Raw genomic sequence first — 12,885 nt, 5'->3', positions numbered from 1 at the left:
GATCAAACTTTTAACGTAACTTTCTTCTTTTTTTTTTTAATTTTCTGGGAAAAGTGAAATAACTCCAGCAATTCAGCTTGGAAAACTACATTAATGTACCGAATATTAAAATTTTCGATAAAATTTAATTTTTGAAATGTTGGCGGCCAAACGGAAAAGATTCCAAGCAAGAAATAATGACATCAAAAACGGGATATTAAAGAACATAACACAAAAGAATAAGACAAATGTACAGTCATTTAAGTTAGTTTTTTTATTTTTTTTTTTGTTATTTTTTCTGTATATATTCTTTTTTTTTGGGGGGTGATTTTTTAATATTTTTTTTATAACTCATGGATACAATGTTTTTTTTTTCTTTGACAGAGGGTAAGATTCTTGGAAAAAAAGGTTGCAAGGACATCTCCATTGATTAAATGGTAATGTTAAAAAAATAAAGACATGTATATATATTATATATATATACATATACATATATATTTATATTATATATATATGTGTATTTTTCTGGCTTTTTTTTTTTTTAATTTTTGAGTTTTTTGTGCAATCACATCTTATCTAGACACAAGAAAAGAAAAAAAAAGAATTCAAATAAATTTCTACAAAACTAATTTTTAATAAAAAGGAAATAAGAGGGGAAAAAAAATCCGCAGATTTTACTTTTAGATTCACACTTAAGAATAATGGTAACTGTATCCCTGATGCAAGATGGTCTTTTTTAAAATTTTTTTTTTCGATTAAAAAGAAGAACGGTATTGCAACCTAAGTGTCGAAGAATCTTAATTGAGGAAAGCAGATCAGTCGGAGAGATCGTCGCTTAGGATGGTATATGCCATGAAGATTAAGTCGCCAATGTTCGGGACTAGAGGATTGCCGGGTGGAACCACTTCGAAACCAAGAAACATAAAAGTCTTGATGAGGGAACCTGAAGGAGGAAAAAAAAAAATAAATAAAATAAATCATATACAAATATATATATAGAAGACAAAAAGGGAAAATTTTTCATGTTTAAAACCAGTTTTACTTTCACTTTACTATGGGGATGTAAACACGCCAACACCAGTTAAGCAGTGGTGGTGGAATAAAGTGCGTGTGTGTGTGCGTGTTCACACAGAGAAGCTTCTTTTAGTTTCTGTCCATTAAACCCACTCACAAGTGTTTTTGTCGGCCTGAGGTGACTAGATAACAATGCACAAGGTGCCATGCAATGGGACTGAACCTTGAACCATGTGGTTGGGAAATCAACTTCTTACCACAACCATGCTTGAGCCTTATACATATACATACATGTATGTATGTATGTATGTGCGTGTGTGTATGGCGAGCTGGCATAAACGTTGGCGTGCCGGGTGGAATGCTTAGCAGTATTTCGTCTATCTTTGCATTCTGAGTTCAAATTCCACAGAGGTTGGCTGTGCCTTTCATCCTTTCGGGGGTCGATAAATTAAGTACCAGTTATGCACTGGGATTGATGTAAATGACTTAATCCCTTTGTCTGTCCTTGTTTGTCCTCTCTGTGTTTAGCACCCCAGCAGGCAATAAATAATATAAATTCTTTGAAGGTGGTAAGCTGATGGAACTTAGCACACAGACAAATTGCTTGGAAATATTTCATTTACTTCTATGTTCTGAGATCAAATTCTGCCAAGGCCGACTGAGCCTTTCCTCTTTTCAGGGCCAATAAAACAAATACCAGTCAAGTACTGGGGTAAACCATTATTAAAACCATTATATTTATATTGAAACCTGGTCTTACGTATGTACCTTAAATTTTTCTTTCGTATGTACCTTAAATTTTTCTTATGTACCTTAAATTTTTTGCCTAACAAATTAAAAAGAAAAAAACTAGCAAAATCACACAACAAAAAACTTTTCATTTAAAGTAGTCTTAAAACAAGTCCTTGTATTTTCCAATAAACAACAACTGCTACCCTCCTCACATACCGTCTCCACTCTTCTTCCTGTGACAGCTGCTACAATAAATAGGACCATGGTTTTAGCTGTTGTTATCAGCTAACAAACTATAAATAACTGCTACCGTTTAAACAAACACCCATTGTCCACTCATGAACCAATGCAGTAGTTCTCAACCAGGGCTGTGGAATCGAAACAGAAAACTCCAACTTCCTTTATGTAATCAAGTGACTGTGGTCTACACATCTCATAAAGCATATGCATAAGTTTGTACTTTGAGTCAGCTTGTATATTAAAACTGGTTTATATTGAAGAATAAAGATATTGCGAGTCAGAGTCAGTAAACCACGCAAAGACTCCATAATGGAATGACAGCAACTGTGGAACTATATTTTTTAGTAGTAGTAGCAGCAGCTGTTCTAGTTTTAATCGCATCAATAACAGACACAGCAGCTATAGAAACAGCTGCTCATTCTCTCTGGCATTTAGACTGTCTCCTGTGTCCAGTGTTTAAGCCATTAGCATTTAAGATCATGGGACCGCAAATTTTTAAGACCATCGACGCCTTCATGGAATCCTTGACCCCACCCCTCATCAACCCCCAGGTATGTACAAAAAATAAAAATTCAGATGTGCATTTACTGCCCCCCCCCCCTTGAATGGTCCTATCAACCATCAGGGGTTGATATCTACCATTTTGGAGACCCTTGATTTAGACTGACCATATCTGGCCCAAATAGTCTACTTGCTCTATGTTCAAACTGACCAGATCTGGCCTCTCACATCTACCATACAATGGAAACATAGCCACTGCTAGAAAGAAGGAAAAAAAACCCCAAAAAACCAAAGTGGTTTTGACTTACTTCTGTTGTTGCGATCCCTTTTGAAGTAGATTATGACATTCTTGCAGTGGAGTCTCTCTTCGGCAAATTCCAGCAAAGTAACCAAGCTGAAAGGAAAAGAGAAAAACAATCTTTAAAGCATTTAATCCAATCATTTCTGGCACAGATATTCCACGTGTTTTATGTTTAAATTAGTCGGATCTAACCTCTCACACTGACCTTGCAATATCATTCCAAAAATAAATCACAGATCTCGTAGCTTCAAAATAAAGTTGTTTCCTTCTGAATATTATTGTAAAGGCTGGGAAAGAGAGGGGAGAGAGAGAGAGAGAGAGAGAAAGAGAGAAAGAGAGAGAGAGAGAAAGAGAGAGAGAAAGAGAGAGAGAGAGAGAGAGAAAGAGAGAGAAAGAGAGAGAGAGAGAGAGAGAGAGAAAGAGTGAAAAAGAGAGAGAAAGAGAGTGAGAAAGAAAGAGAGAGAGAGAAAGAGAGAGAGAAAGAGAGAGAGAAAGAGAGAGAGAGAGAAAGAGAGAGAGAGAAAGAGAGAGAGAGAGAAAGAGAGAGAGAGAGAAAGAGAGAAAGAGAGAGAGAGAGAGATAGAGATAGAAAGAGAGAAAGAGAGAGAGAGAAAGAGAGAGAGAGAGAGAAAGAGAGATAAAGAGAGAGAGAGAGAAAGAGAGAGAGAGAGAAAGAGAGAGAGAGAGAAAAAGAGTGAGAAAGAGAGAGAGAAAGAAAGAGATAGAAAGAAAGAAAGAGAGAGAGAAAGAATGAAAGAAAGAGAGAAAGAGAGGGAAAGAAAGAGAAAGAGAAAGGAGTGCATTGTAATACTGAGATATAAACTATAATGGTCCTTGCTCAACTGTTTACATTATACAACTTATTGCTTTTTTTTTTTGCTAGAAATAACAGCCAAATCTTCATCACACCCCACAAAGCCATAAGGGTTCGTCTATATGCACCTGCTAATAATGACAGTTAAGTCACCTTTCAAACTTCAACTGCGTTAGAAAAGGACGTTGGATATGGTGCTGGCTTCCTTGTAAGTTAGGATGGTCACAGCCGGAATGACTGCCTTTCACCGGAGTGCTTTGCAAGACATTCTTCAAGGCAAGCGAAATGGTGGCGTAATATCCACAGACTCAGTTGGTCGTTCTTGGGAACCCAACCGGAAAGTGCAATGATGGTGGCTTCTGAGAGAAGCTTATGGAAGAGGTATCCAAGGAATCTGCCCAACAATCCTCTCAGGAGTAGTGGCCAGTGACGAATTTAGTAAAACAAACTCATTATTAAGCTTGTGTCCAGAAGAAATTTTCATGAAACAGTTTACTTTAAATCACTTCAAAATGGAGTTTGTATCATTAAAACGAGGTCTGTGGAGTTGAAACAAAAAACTAACCCTTGACTCCTCTTAATGTAATCAAGTGATTCTGGTCTACATGTCTCAAAGCATATGCTCGTACTCTGAGTAGGCCTATATGTTATAACTGGTTTATATCAAAGAATAAAGATATTGTGAGTAGGAGTCGGTATAGCTTTACCAACTCCAGCCACCCCTCGCTCTGACTCCACAGCCCTGATTAAAACTAAGGGGTAGTTTGAAGCAGGGTTACATCTTAACACCAAGACTAAACTTGTTTTTCTTTTTATTTTATAACAAGCGTTTGGCAAGAATTAAAATGACATTAACCAACCGTAAGTAAAAGTCACCCAGCATTTTATCAATTCCCTGCCCTAACCATTTCTCTTTAATGTTGGTCATTTTCCATCATTCCATGCTTTTTGGTATGCAAGCCGGCAGGGCTCGCTCCGAGCACTAATTTTTTCATAGTGAACGTACCGGCCGCCTCAGAGACCTGGCAATCATGAAGAGAAACCAGCTTGAAGGGTGTGAGTTAAGCAAATCAAACCCAGTAATTGTTTCCAAGTCAGGTACTTGTAACATGCACGATAGTCGGGGGATTATTGTATAGCTTCCAGTTTCCATCTACCAAATTCAGTAAGTATTGGCTGACCCAGGGCTATAATAGAAGACACTTGCTCAAGGTGACATGCAGTGGGATTGAACCTGGAACCATGTGATTACAAAGCAAGTTTCTTAACCACAGACAAAACGTATTCAACAGCAGATGAAAAGCTGTTGGTCAAACCTTAAGCCAATCCTCATGCAACAGGCTTATAATTCTAAAGATAATCCTATCTTAATCACACTGCCTCCATCCTACCACCCAACAGTCAGCCCACGACCACCACTAAGAATGTTAAGCTTAAAATGTGACATGGCATTTGTAAACAGTGTCTGTTGATTTTTCACTGGACAGATTAAGTTTGCAGGAAATAAGATAAAAAGTTTTCTTTTCTTCCATGACTAATGCCTTCCTCTACACCATAACACCGAACGCTTTCACATTTTAAACCAGTCAAATCCAGTCAAAATATCCCATTTTATGATCAAACAATCACATCATCAAAAGCTCACAGATACGAGATAACCTTTTGTTACAGGCACAAAGGTTGAAATTTTATGGGGAGGGAGCCAGTCAATTAGATCGGCCCCAGTATGCAACTAGTACTTAATTTATCGACCTCGAAAAGATGAAAGCTAAGTTGACCTCGGCGGAATTTGAACTCAGAATGTAGCGGCAGATGAAATGCCGCTAAGCATTTTCACCCGCCGTGCCAATGATTCTGCCAGCTCACCAAGATAACGCCATCATTAATTCAAAACCATGTGAATTAATAAGCATTATGTCTGATGGAATAATCCGAACACCTAAGGATTAAGAACTTGATATAAACAAGGTCATTAAAGTGCTGGATTAACAGAGTCATATAAAATGTATGGGATAGACACGACAGAGATTACTTGTGGTCATAGCACCCATCAGTCAAGACCAGCCAAGGGATAAACAACAACACAATGTAGTGGTTTAACCCCTGGTCAAACCTGACTGAAAAGACTTATAATCAAAGTTATTCCAGCTATGACCATCCCATTTCTTTTTAATGATTTCTAGGACTAAGTTTATTCAATCTGTCTTTTCCATATTTAATATGAAAATGAGATTTAACCCCTTTTGCATTTAGACCAGCAACACCAGACCCGAATATTCTACTGGTTCTATGTTCAAATTGATCAGATCTGGCCTCTCACATTTACCCGACAATGCCATTCCAAAAATAATCACATCAATGAAAATCTCAAAGCTACGAAGTAATACACAATTAATTAAAGAAGAAATTTGTGAATAAATAAGTATTAAATATGACAGTAATCTGAATGCTAGTGGTTTAAAGAAAGATTTGGCTGCTATTTCTAGCATGTAAATAGAAGTTCTCTATTCAAAACTGTACAATTTTATTTTGAAATTAAACCCAATAAAGAGGTCACTCATTTCAAGAAAGTATCAAGCAGGCCTCCGGTTGCCCAGCACTGGTCTAGATCTACATTTTATTTTCAATCGAGTTGAGTGAAGCAACATGAAATTAAATGTGTCCAAGAACACATCATACCAGCCAATTCAGGAATTGAAACCATTATCTTATGATTAGGGTTGCAAAACCATAACTGGGGAGTTGAGCCAGCAACTGACCAGCATTCTGTTCAGAGTATTAATACAGGGGAGTGTTGTGATCTCAGTCAACTAAACCCTTTTAGTTTTATATCCAAGCTGACCAGATCTGACCTCTCACACCTACCCTACAATGTCATTCTAAAAATATACAATCGCATCATTGAAATCTCAAAGCTATGAAATAATGCAGGATTAATTGAAAACTGTGTGTAAATAAGCATTACGTAAAATAGGGTAATCCGAACGCTAATTGATTAAACGCTATGGACACTGGGTTGAGCTTATCTTCTGAGTCCTTGGGCTCATAACAACTATGACGTTGAGATCTAAATCGGTTATCAGAGAATTGTAGGGCAGCATGTCAACTGATTAACGCAACCTAAATACTTATTTTATCGACTGATAAAAAAAAAAAACGAAAATAAAAATAATCTTTGCAGAAAAGGAATCGAAGTCCACCACTGCAGAATTTTTAACACACAACATAAAAAGATAAATGAAACAGGTCAAGGTTCTTCGTTCAATGAGTCATTGATTCTACAACAATTCTCTCCACTGACCTGAATAATTATTGTTACAAAGATAGGCACAAGGAGGGGGAAGATGGAACAGTTGATTATTAGAGCAACGTCACAGTTTATTGTATTGACCTAAAAGGGTGAAAGGTAAAGTGGACCTTGGCAGGATTTGAACTTGGAACAAAGCGTTAAGCAATAAATACCACAAGGTATTCCCCGCAATAATTCTTTCATTCCATTCCTCTGAATTGCTTCCATAAGTGCTAATATCAGAAATTAAGTGAGAAGGAAATGGTTGATTATGTCAAAAAGGTAAAGTTGACCTCATGACAAAGAAGCGGAACTAAATACGGAGAGGAATTTTTTTTTCAGCCTTTAACTTAGCCATTTCACCAACCTCTTCATTGTCTTCTTACCATATTCCTGTTGTAATGCGCTGCCCTTGTTCCACCCCAGGCTGATCAAAGCCTTGCAAGTGAATTTGGCAAGATGGAAACTGAAAGAAGCTCAGTGTGTATGCCTGTGTACACACACGTGTAAGCGTGCCCTTGTCAATATCACGTGATCATCACTCTCAAAGAAACAAGGTTTCCTGGTTTCTATGAAAAACATGTATGGCAATGTGGGTGGGAGGCCAAGATATTTTACTTGTTTTATGTTCAACCAGCCAGATCTGTCCTCTCACACCTATCCTACAATGTCACTGTAAAAATAAACTATCACATCATCGAAACCTCAAAGCCACAACATAATGGGAATAAGTGTTAAATTCGACAGAAAGCTAACAAGTCCATCCTTTCATTACCATATTTCAGTTCAGAATGTTATTTCAATCAATTTTGAAAATAACAATGAAGAATTTCATGAAGCAACTTATTTCTATTGAACTCGTGGACTTTTGGTGGAAGGCTTTAATTCAGATCACATTAAGTAGGAATCTTGAATCATAGAGCCAGGGATGGTCACAGGTGGGTGGATATCAAAAAAGGAAGCAATTATTTCATCATCCCTCAACATAATTTGCACAACCAATCCCAACTCGTCGGAATTCACAGTATGGGATGTACTATTCATCGTTCTAATAATCATCATCATTTGACATCCATTTTCCATTCTGGCATAGGTTGGACAGTTTGGCAGGAGCTGACCAGACTCCAGTTGTCTGTTTTGGTATGGTTTCTATGGCTGGATGCCCTTCCTAACATGCCAACCACTTTACAGAGTGTGGTGGATGCTTTTCAATGTCATTCGCAAGACCCTCTGGACTTGGCAGTTTTCTCCCTCGCAAGACCCTCTGGACTTGGCAGTTTTCTCCCTCGCAAGACACTCTGACCTGGTGATTTTCTCCAAGTCCCCATCCATTGCAAGGCTACTCATCTACAGTTGGGTAGACAGGGTCAATGTGAAAGAAAGTGTTTTGCTCAAAAACAAACACCCACGACCTCATGAACCATGGGCAGGACAATCGTTTTTGTGTAATTTTATTTAGAGAGCCTCCTAAGTAAAAAAAAACACTTGAAAGCAACTGATCCAGTTTCTGTCAACAGATGGAGCTGAAGACAAGACATATTCCCTAAACAACAACTAAATTCACCTTCACTGGCAGTTCTTTATTTTTTGTAAAAGAGAGAAGTTTTCCAGGAAGTCCTATTCAGTTCCCTTTTGTTTCATAAAACCATTCCTTAATGTCTCTCCATGTGTCTTGCATCACCTGCTCTCGTTTTTTATGATTTCCCCGGTCTATAGTCTCTTTGCAACACACAACAGTGATTCTATATAGAGTGTCTGCCATATATCACCATCATTTAAAGGTAATCTTTGCATTCTTGCATGGGTCAGACAGAACTCAATGAAGCTGATTTTCTACAGCCTGATGCTCTTCCTATCACCAACCCTTATCCATTTTCAAACAAGGTTAATATCTCCCCATGGCCAGACATGCTTTTCATGTAAGACTAAAAAAAAAAACGAACGACACCACTTCAATACGGTGATGATTGTTAAACACGAGATGTCAATACAAGGGCACACACACACACAGAGCTTTGGTCAACCCAGGGACATAGTATAATACGCAGTGTTTGGTGTTTTAACAAGACATCCATGTTAAGTTGGAAAAAAAATTACCGAGTGGTGGGTGTGGCTCTCACCAAACACAGTACAGGTGCACTACTGATTTCCTGGTATACCTGGTTCCATTGCCTTGGTGGAGTAACTATTTTACCAGACCATCCAGGTAATAATTCAGCAACACCCCTCTAATATCAATAATACACCTCCCATGCATCTATGGTACCATAAACTGCTAGTTATCTCGAAAATAATTGTGGAGTAGGTGTGAGAGGCTGGATCTGAACAAAGAATATCTGGGCCAGTTTTCAGTTACAATTTTCACTCGCAAAGGATAGGGTGGGCCCTGTACTATAGTAAAAAATGTTTGCCCTTGCCCAAGGAGACAAAGGGAGATTGAACTCAAAACCACACTAAACACATCTGCAGCTAAGGAACAGAAAAGAAACATTAAAACTTACCCTTCTTTAGAACCTTCTGGTAAAATACCGGTGGGTATCTCCACAAACAACTTGCCATCAACGAGCATAGTTTCCCAGGTAACCTGCAGCCCTTCAACAACTTCAACTTTAAAGCACAAGTTCGAGGCAACCTGTGCCTGTGCCAAAGCCCCTAAGTGCCCAAAATATGGGCTTTTGGCATTGACAGGGGGCTCTTTCCTGATCCCCACACCGTTGCCCTCTGTCAGTTCAGACATCTCGGCGTGGGGGGCGTCAGGAACACCACCGAGGCCCAGTACCGAGAGATATACAATATCTCTCCGTCTCCCACCTGGAAAGAGACCAAAAGAAAGAAAACATTAGAATATATCAAAAAAAGAAAATTTTTTAATTAAAAAGAAAAAAAAAAAAAAAAGGTGCCTCTGCACTGGGCACCTTATTATATTTTCAAAGGGTAAGACAAGACCCTAGAATCTGATTTAACCCTCATTTACTCTTCAGATTATCATTTAAAGTCAATTTTCCGGACATTAAATGACTCAAAAAAAAAAATAAAGGATAGGATATTACATATAAATGAATGATGAACAAATTCAACAACAAAAAAATATCAAACAACTGTATACAACGAATAAGTCTAATGCAGTGGTTCTCAGCCCCTTTATTTAAATGAGTTTTCGCAAGGAACCCCTTTTAACATGCTTATCCTTATGTATACACATAAAATTTTTAATTTAATTCACGGACTCCCCCTCTCCAGTACGACCTTTACGGACCCCAGGTTGGAAACCACTGGTCTAATTGCATGGTGAAACTGATGTTTAGATCGTGGCTCTTCACCAGATGGAAGAAAATCCAGACACACACACACACACACACAGTATGGACAAGAAACAGCTTCTAAAAACAATTTTGCACTCCGTCACCAGGATGCTCAAGAATAACTTAACCCATTAAGTCCCAGAGTACTTTTAGCCAATGTGTAAATCACGTTTTTCAAACAGTGTCATTTGGCTGCTATTTCTAGCAAGCCACGTAACCATGCAAAGACTACATTAGGCTCGGTAATGGAATGGCACAACTGTAGAACTATATATTTTTAGTAGTAGTGGCAGCAGCTGTTCTAGTTTTAACTGTATCAATAACACATACAGCAGCTATAGAAACAGCTGCCATTTAGACTATCTCCAGTGTCCAGTGTTTAAACCAGCAGTTCTGGACCGGGTGTCCACAAAGTCTGGGTACGTGGAGTAAATAAAATCATTACATAAACAATTAAATATAAGAAATAATAATTTCTTAAAGTATGTGTTAATCCCCCAATGTACCCAGACTTTGTGTGGACACCCTGTATTTTACTCAGATAAGCCCTCTGAGCCATTTGATTTTTTTTTTTTTTTAAATCATTAAATTTTTCTAATTAAATATTAGGATTTGTGCCGAAATCTTAAATTCTTATATGAACTTCCAAGGGCCGTATTGACCCTGATTGAGAACTGGCCAAACCCTTTAGCGTTTAAACTGGCCATGCGTGGTCCAAATATTCTGTTTTATGTTTAAAGTGGCCAGAACTGGTCTCTCACACCTAGCCTATCATTCTAAAGATAATTACATCATCGAATCTCAAAGCTATGAGAAAACGCAGGATTAATTCAAAACGGTGTGAATAAATAAAGCATTACATTTGACAAAATAATCTGAAAGCCAAAGCCTCGGGTCAGAGCCTCTGTAGTGTTCCAACTACTGACCATCCCATATCTATAGATAACGGGTTTTTCTTTTTAATTATGGAAGGAATAAAACTGAAGGTGTGGATGCGTTTATAGAGAACCTTAAGAAGTTTCGTTCGAACTTAGTATAAGGGTATTAATTAATTTTTAAAAAATTTTCTCTAGGTACCTCATCCATCTGTATCAGAGATGAATGGTAAATTTTTTTAATCTAAGGTAGAAAGAGGAGAGGAAGAAAATTCAGAGTTGGGGGGGGGGAAGAGGAAGAAAATTGCGGGAATAGGGGAGACAGGAGGGGGGGGAGTCACGAGTGTAGAGCGAAGAAAAGTCACGGGGAGACAAGTCGCACGAAAAGAGTCACTTGAAAAACTCCAGAAGCGATTTTGTCAATAATCTTATTAGCAGTAATAAAGATAAAATGCAACCACCGCCCCCGCACAGTGTAATTGTATTAATTATTGAATAAATTTGATGCTTATTGTAAGAGTGTTGTGGTTTTTCGGCATTTATTCGTTTTCATTTTAATTTTAAAAAAAACGTGACTTTTTTGACGATCATGAATGACTATTCTCGTTTACCATTTTATGACACCCGAAGAATAAAAAAAGAAAAAAGGAGAGAAGGAAGAGGGCACTGTCGATCGACCAACCATAAATGGATTTTTAATTAAAATGTTAAAAAACGAACGACTATTGAAGAGGTTGCAAGACGTAGAAATCGAACCCGTGTGTGTGTGTTAAGCAATAAGGCACTAAAAGAGAACGACTCTCCCCAGACAATAAAATATGCTTCAACACATAATGAATCTAGCAAACTAAATACAAAAATAAAGTTTAAAAAATTAAATTATTCTACTAAAAACAGTTATCTTATATTAATTTGAAATTAAAATATTTCAATTATTACTGCAGTCAGGTGGGGGAAGAAAAAGTGTATAAGAGTCACATAAAGTGAACTGAAGGACTCTAATTAACTAAGATTATCCCTGCAATTAAAGTATAAAAGTTCCCCAGTGGGAGATGAAAACAAGGGAAATAAATCCTACCACCAAAATTTTAACAGGAGTTAGAACAAGACTCGGTTAAGACAAGTTTTTCAACTTTATATATCGCATTGAGACCCTACCGCTCCTATGAAGGTCTTCACTCTGGGCCCAGATGGAGTGGATCCAAAGTCCCGTCAGCATTAATATCACCAATAAGTTATTGAGTGACTTAACCCTTTCGATACCAACCCGGCTAAAACGACCTCTGGCTCTGTAGCACAAATGTCTTGTTCTCATAAGTTTAGTCACAATTTATGTTCGTTTAACACCAGCTTAATGATAACTATAGCCGGACAAGCAACCACAATTGGCTCCGTGATCAAAGCAACCTGTGTGAGGGAATGTTTAGCTTTAGCCAATCTGAATGAAGCAAAGTTATATTAAAAAGAACTCCATTCGTGACCATCTCGCCGTTTCATATCTCAAAGATTACATTTACCGAAGGTAGTACATATATAGTTTTTAGACCTACGATGTGAACTGATGGAGATTTGGCACTTATTTCTAGCAAATGGAGGCACCACCCTGAGACTCTTGCCATGTCACTTTAGCAGACTACCCGAACAAAATGTAGAAAGGGTCTACTGTAAACGCATTCTTTTTTTTTTTCAAAATCTTGAAGTCAAATGATCAAGTCTATGAATTGTTTACTTTAATATTTAGTTTTGTCCTTTAAAAATCTGAACAATACAGTCGAATACAGGCCGTTTTCATTATTACAACAGAACCAAGAAAGTAAAAATTACAAAAAAAAAAAAAA

General features: G+C 37.6%; 1 protein-coding gene across 1 annotated transcript in view; it reads right to left on the bottom strand.

The window, feature by feature from the left end:
• Positions 1 to 238: 238 nt before the first annotated feature.
• The window catches only part of LOC106874571 (ornithine decarboxylase antizyme 2-like), a 20,536-nt gene continuing 7,889 nt past the window's right edge, over positions 239 to 12,885 (bottom strand). The window contains 4 exon segments of the mRNA XM_014922348.2: positions 239 to 922; positions 2,775 to 2,860; positions 9,372 to 9,625; positions 9,627 to 9,681. Coding sequence (XP_014777834.1) covers positions 795 to 922; positions 2,775 to 2,860; positions 9,372 to 9,625; positions 9,627 to 9,681 — 523 coding nt within the window. The 3' untranslated portion in view covers positions 239 to 794.

This window comes from Octopus bimaculoides, chromosome 23 (assembly GCF_001194135.2).
Source record: "Octopus bimaculoides isolate UCB-OBI-ISO-001 chromosome 23, ASM119413v2, whole genome shotgun sequence".
In the NCBI taxonomy this organism is placed as follows: Eukaryota; Metazoa; Mollusca; class Cephalopoda; order Octopoda; family Octopodidae; genus Octopus; species Octopus bimaculoides.
The sequence above is the reverse complement of the archived record's forward strand: the minus strand, read 5'-3'. Positions and strand labels throughout refer to the sequence as shown.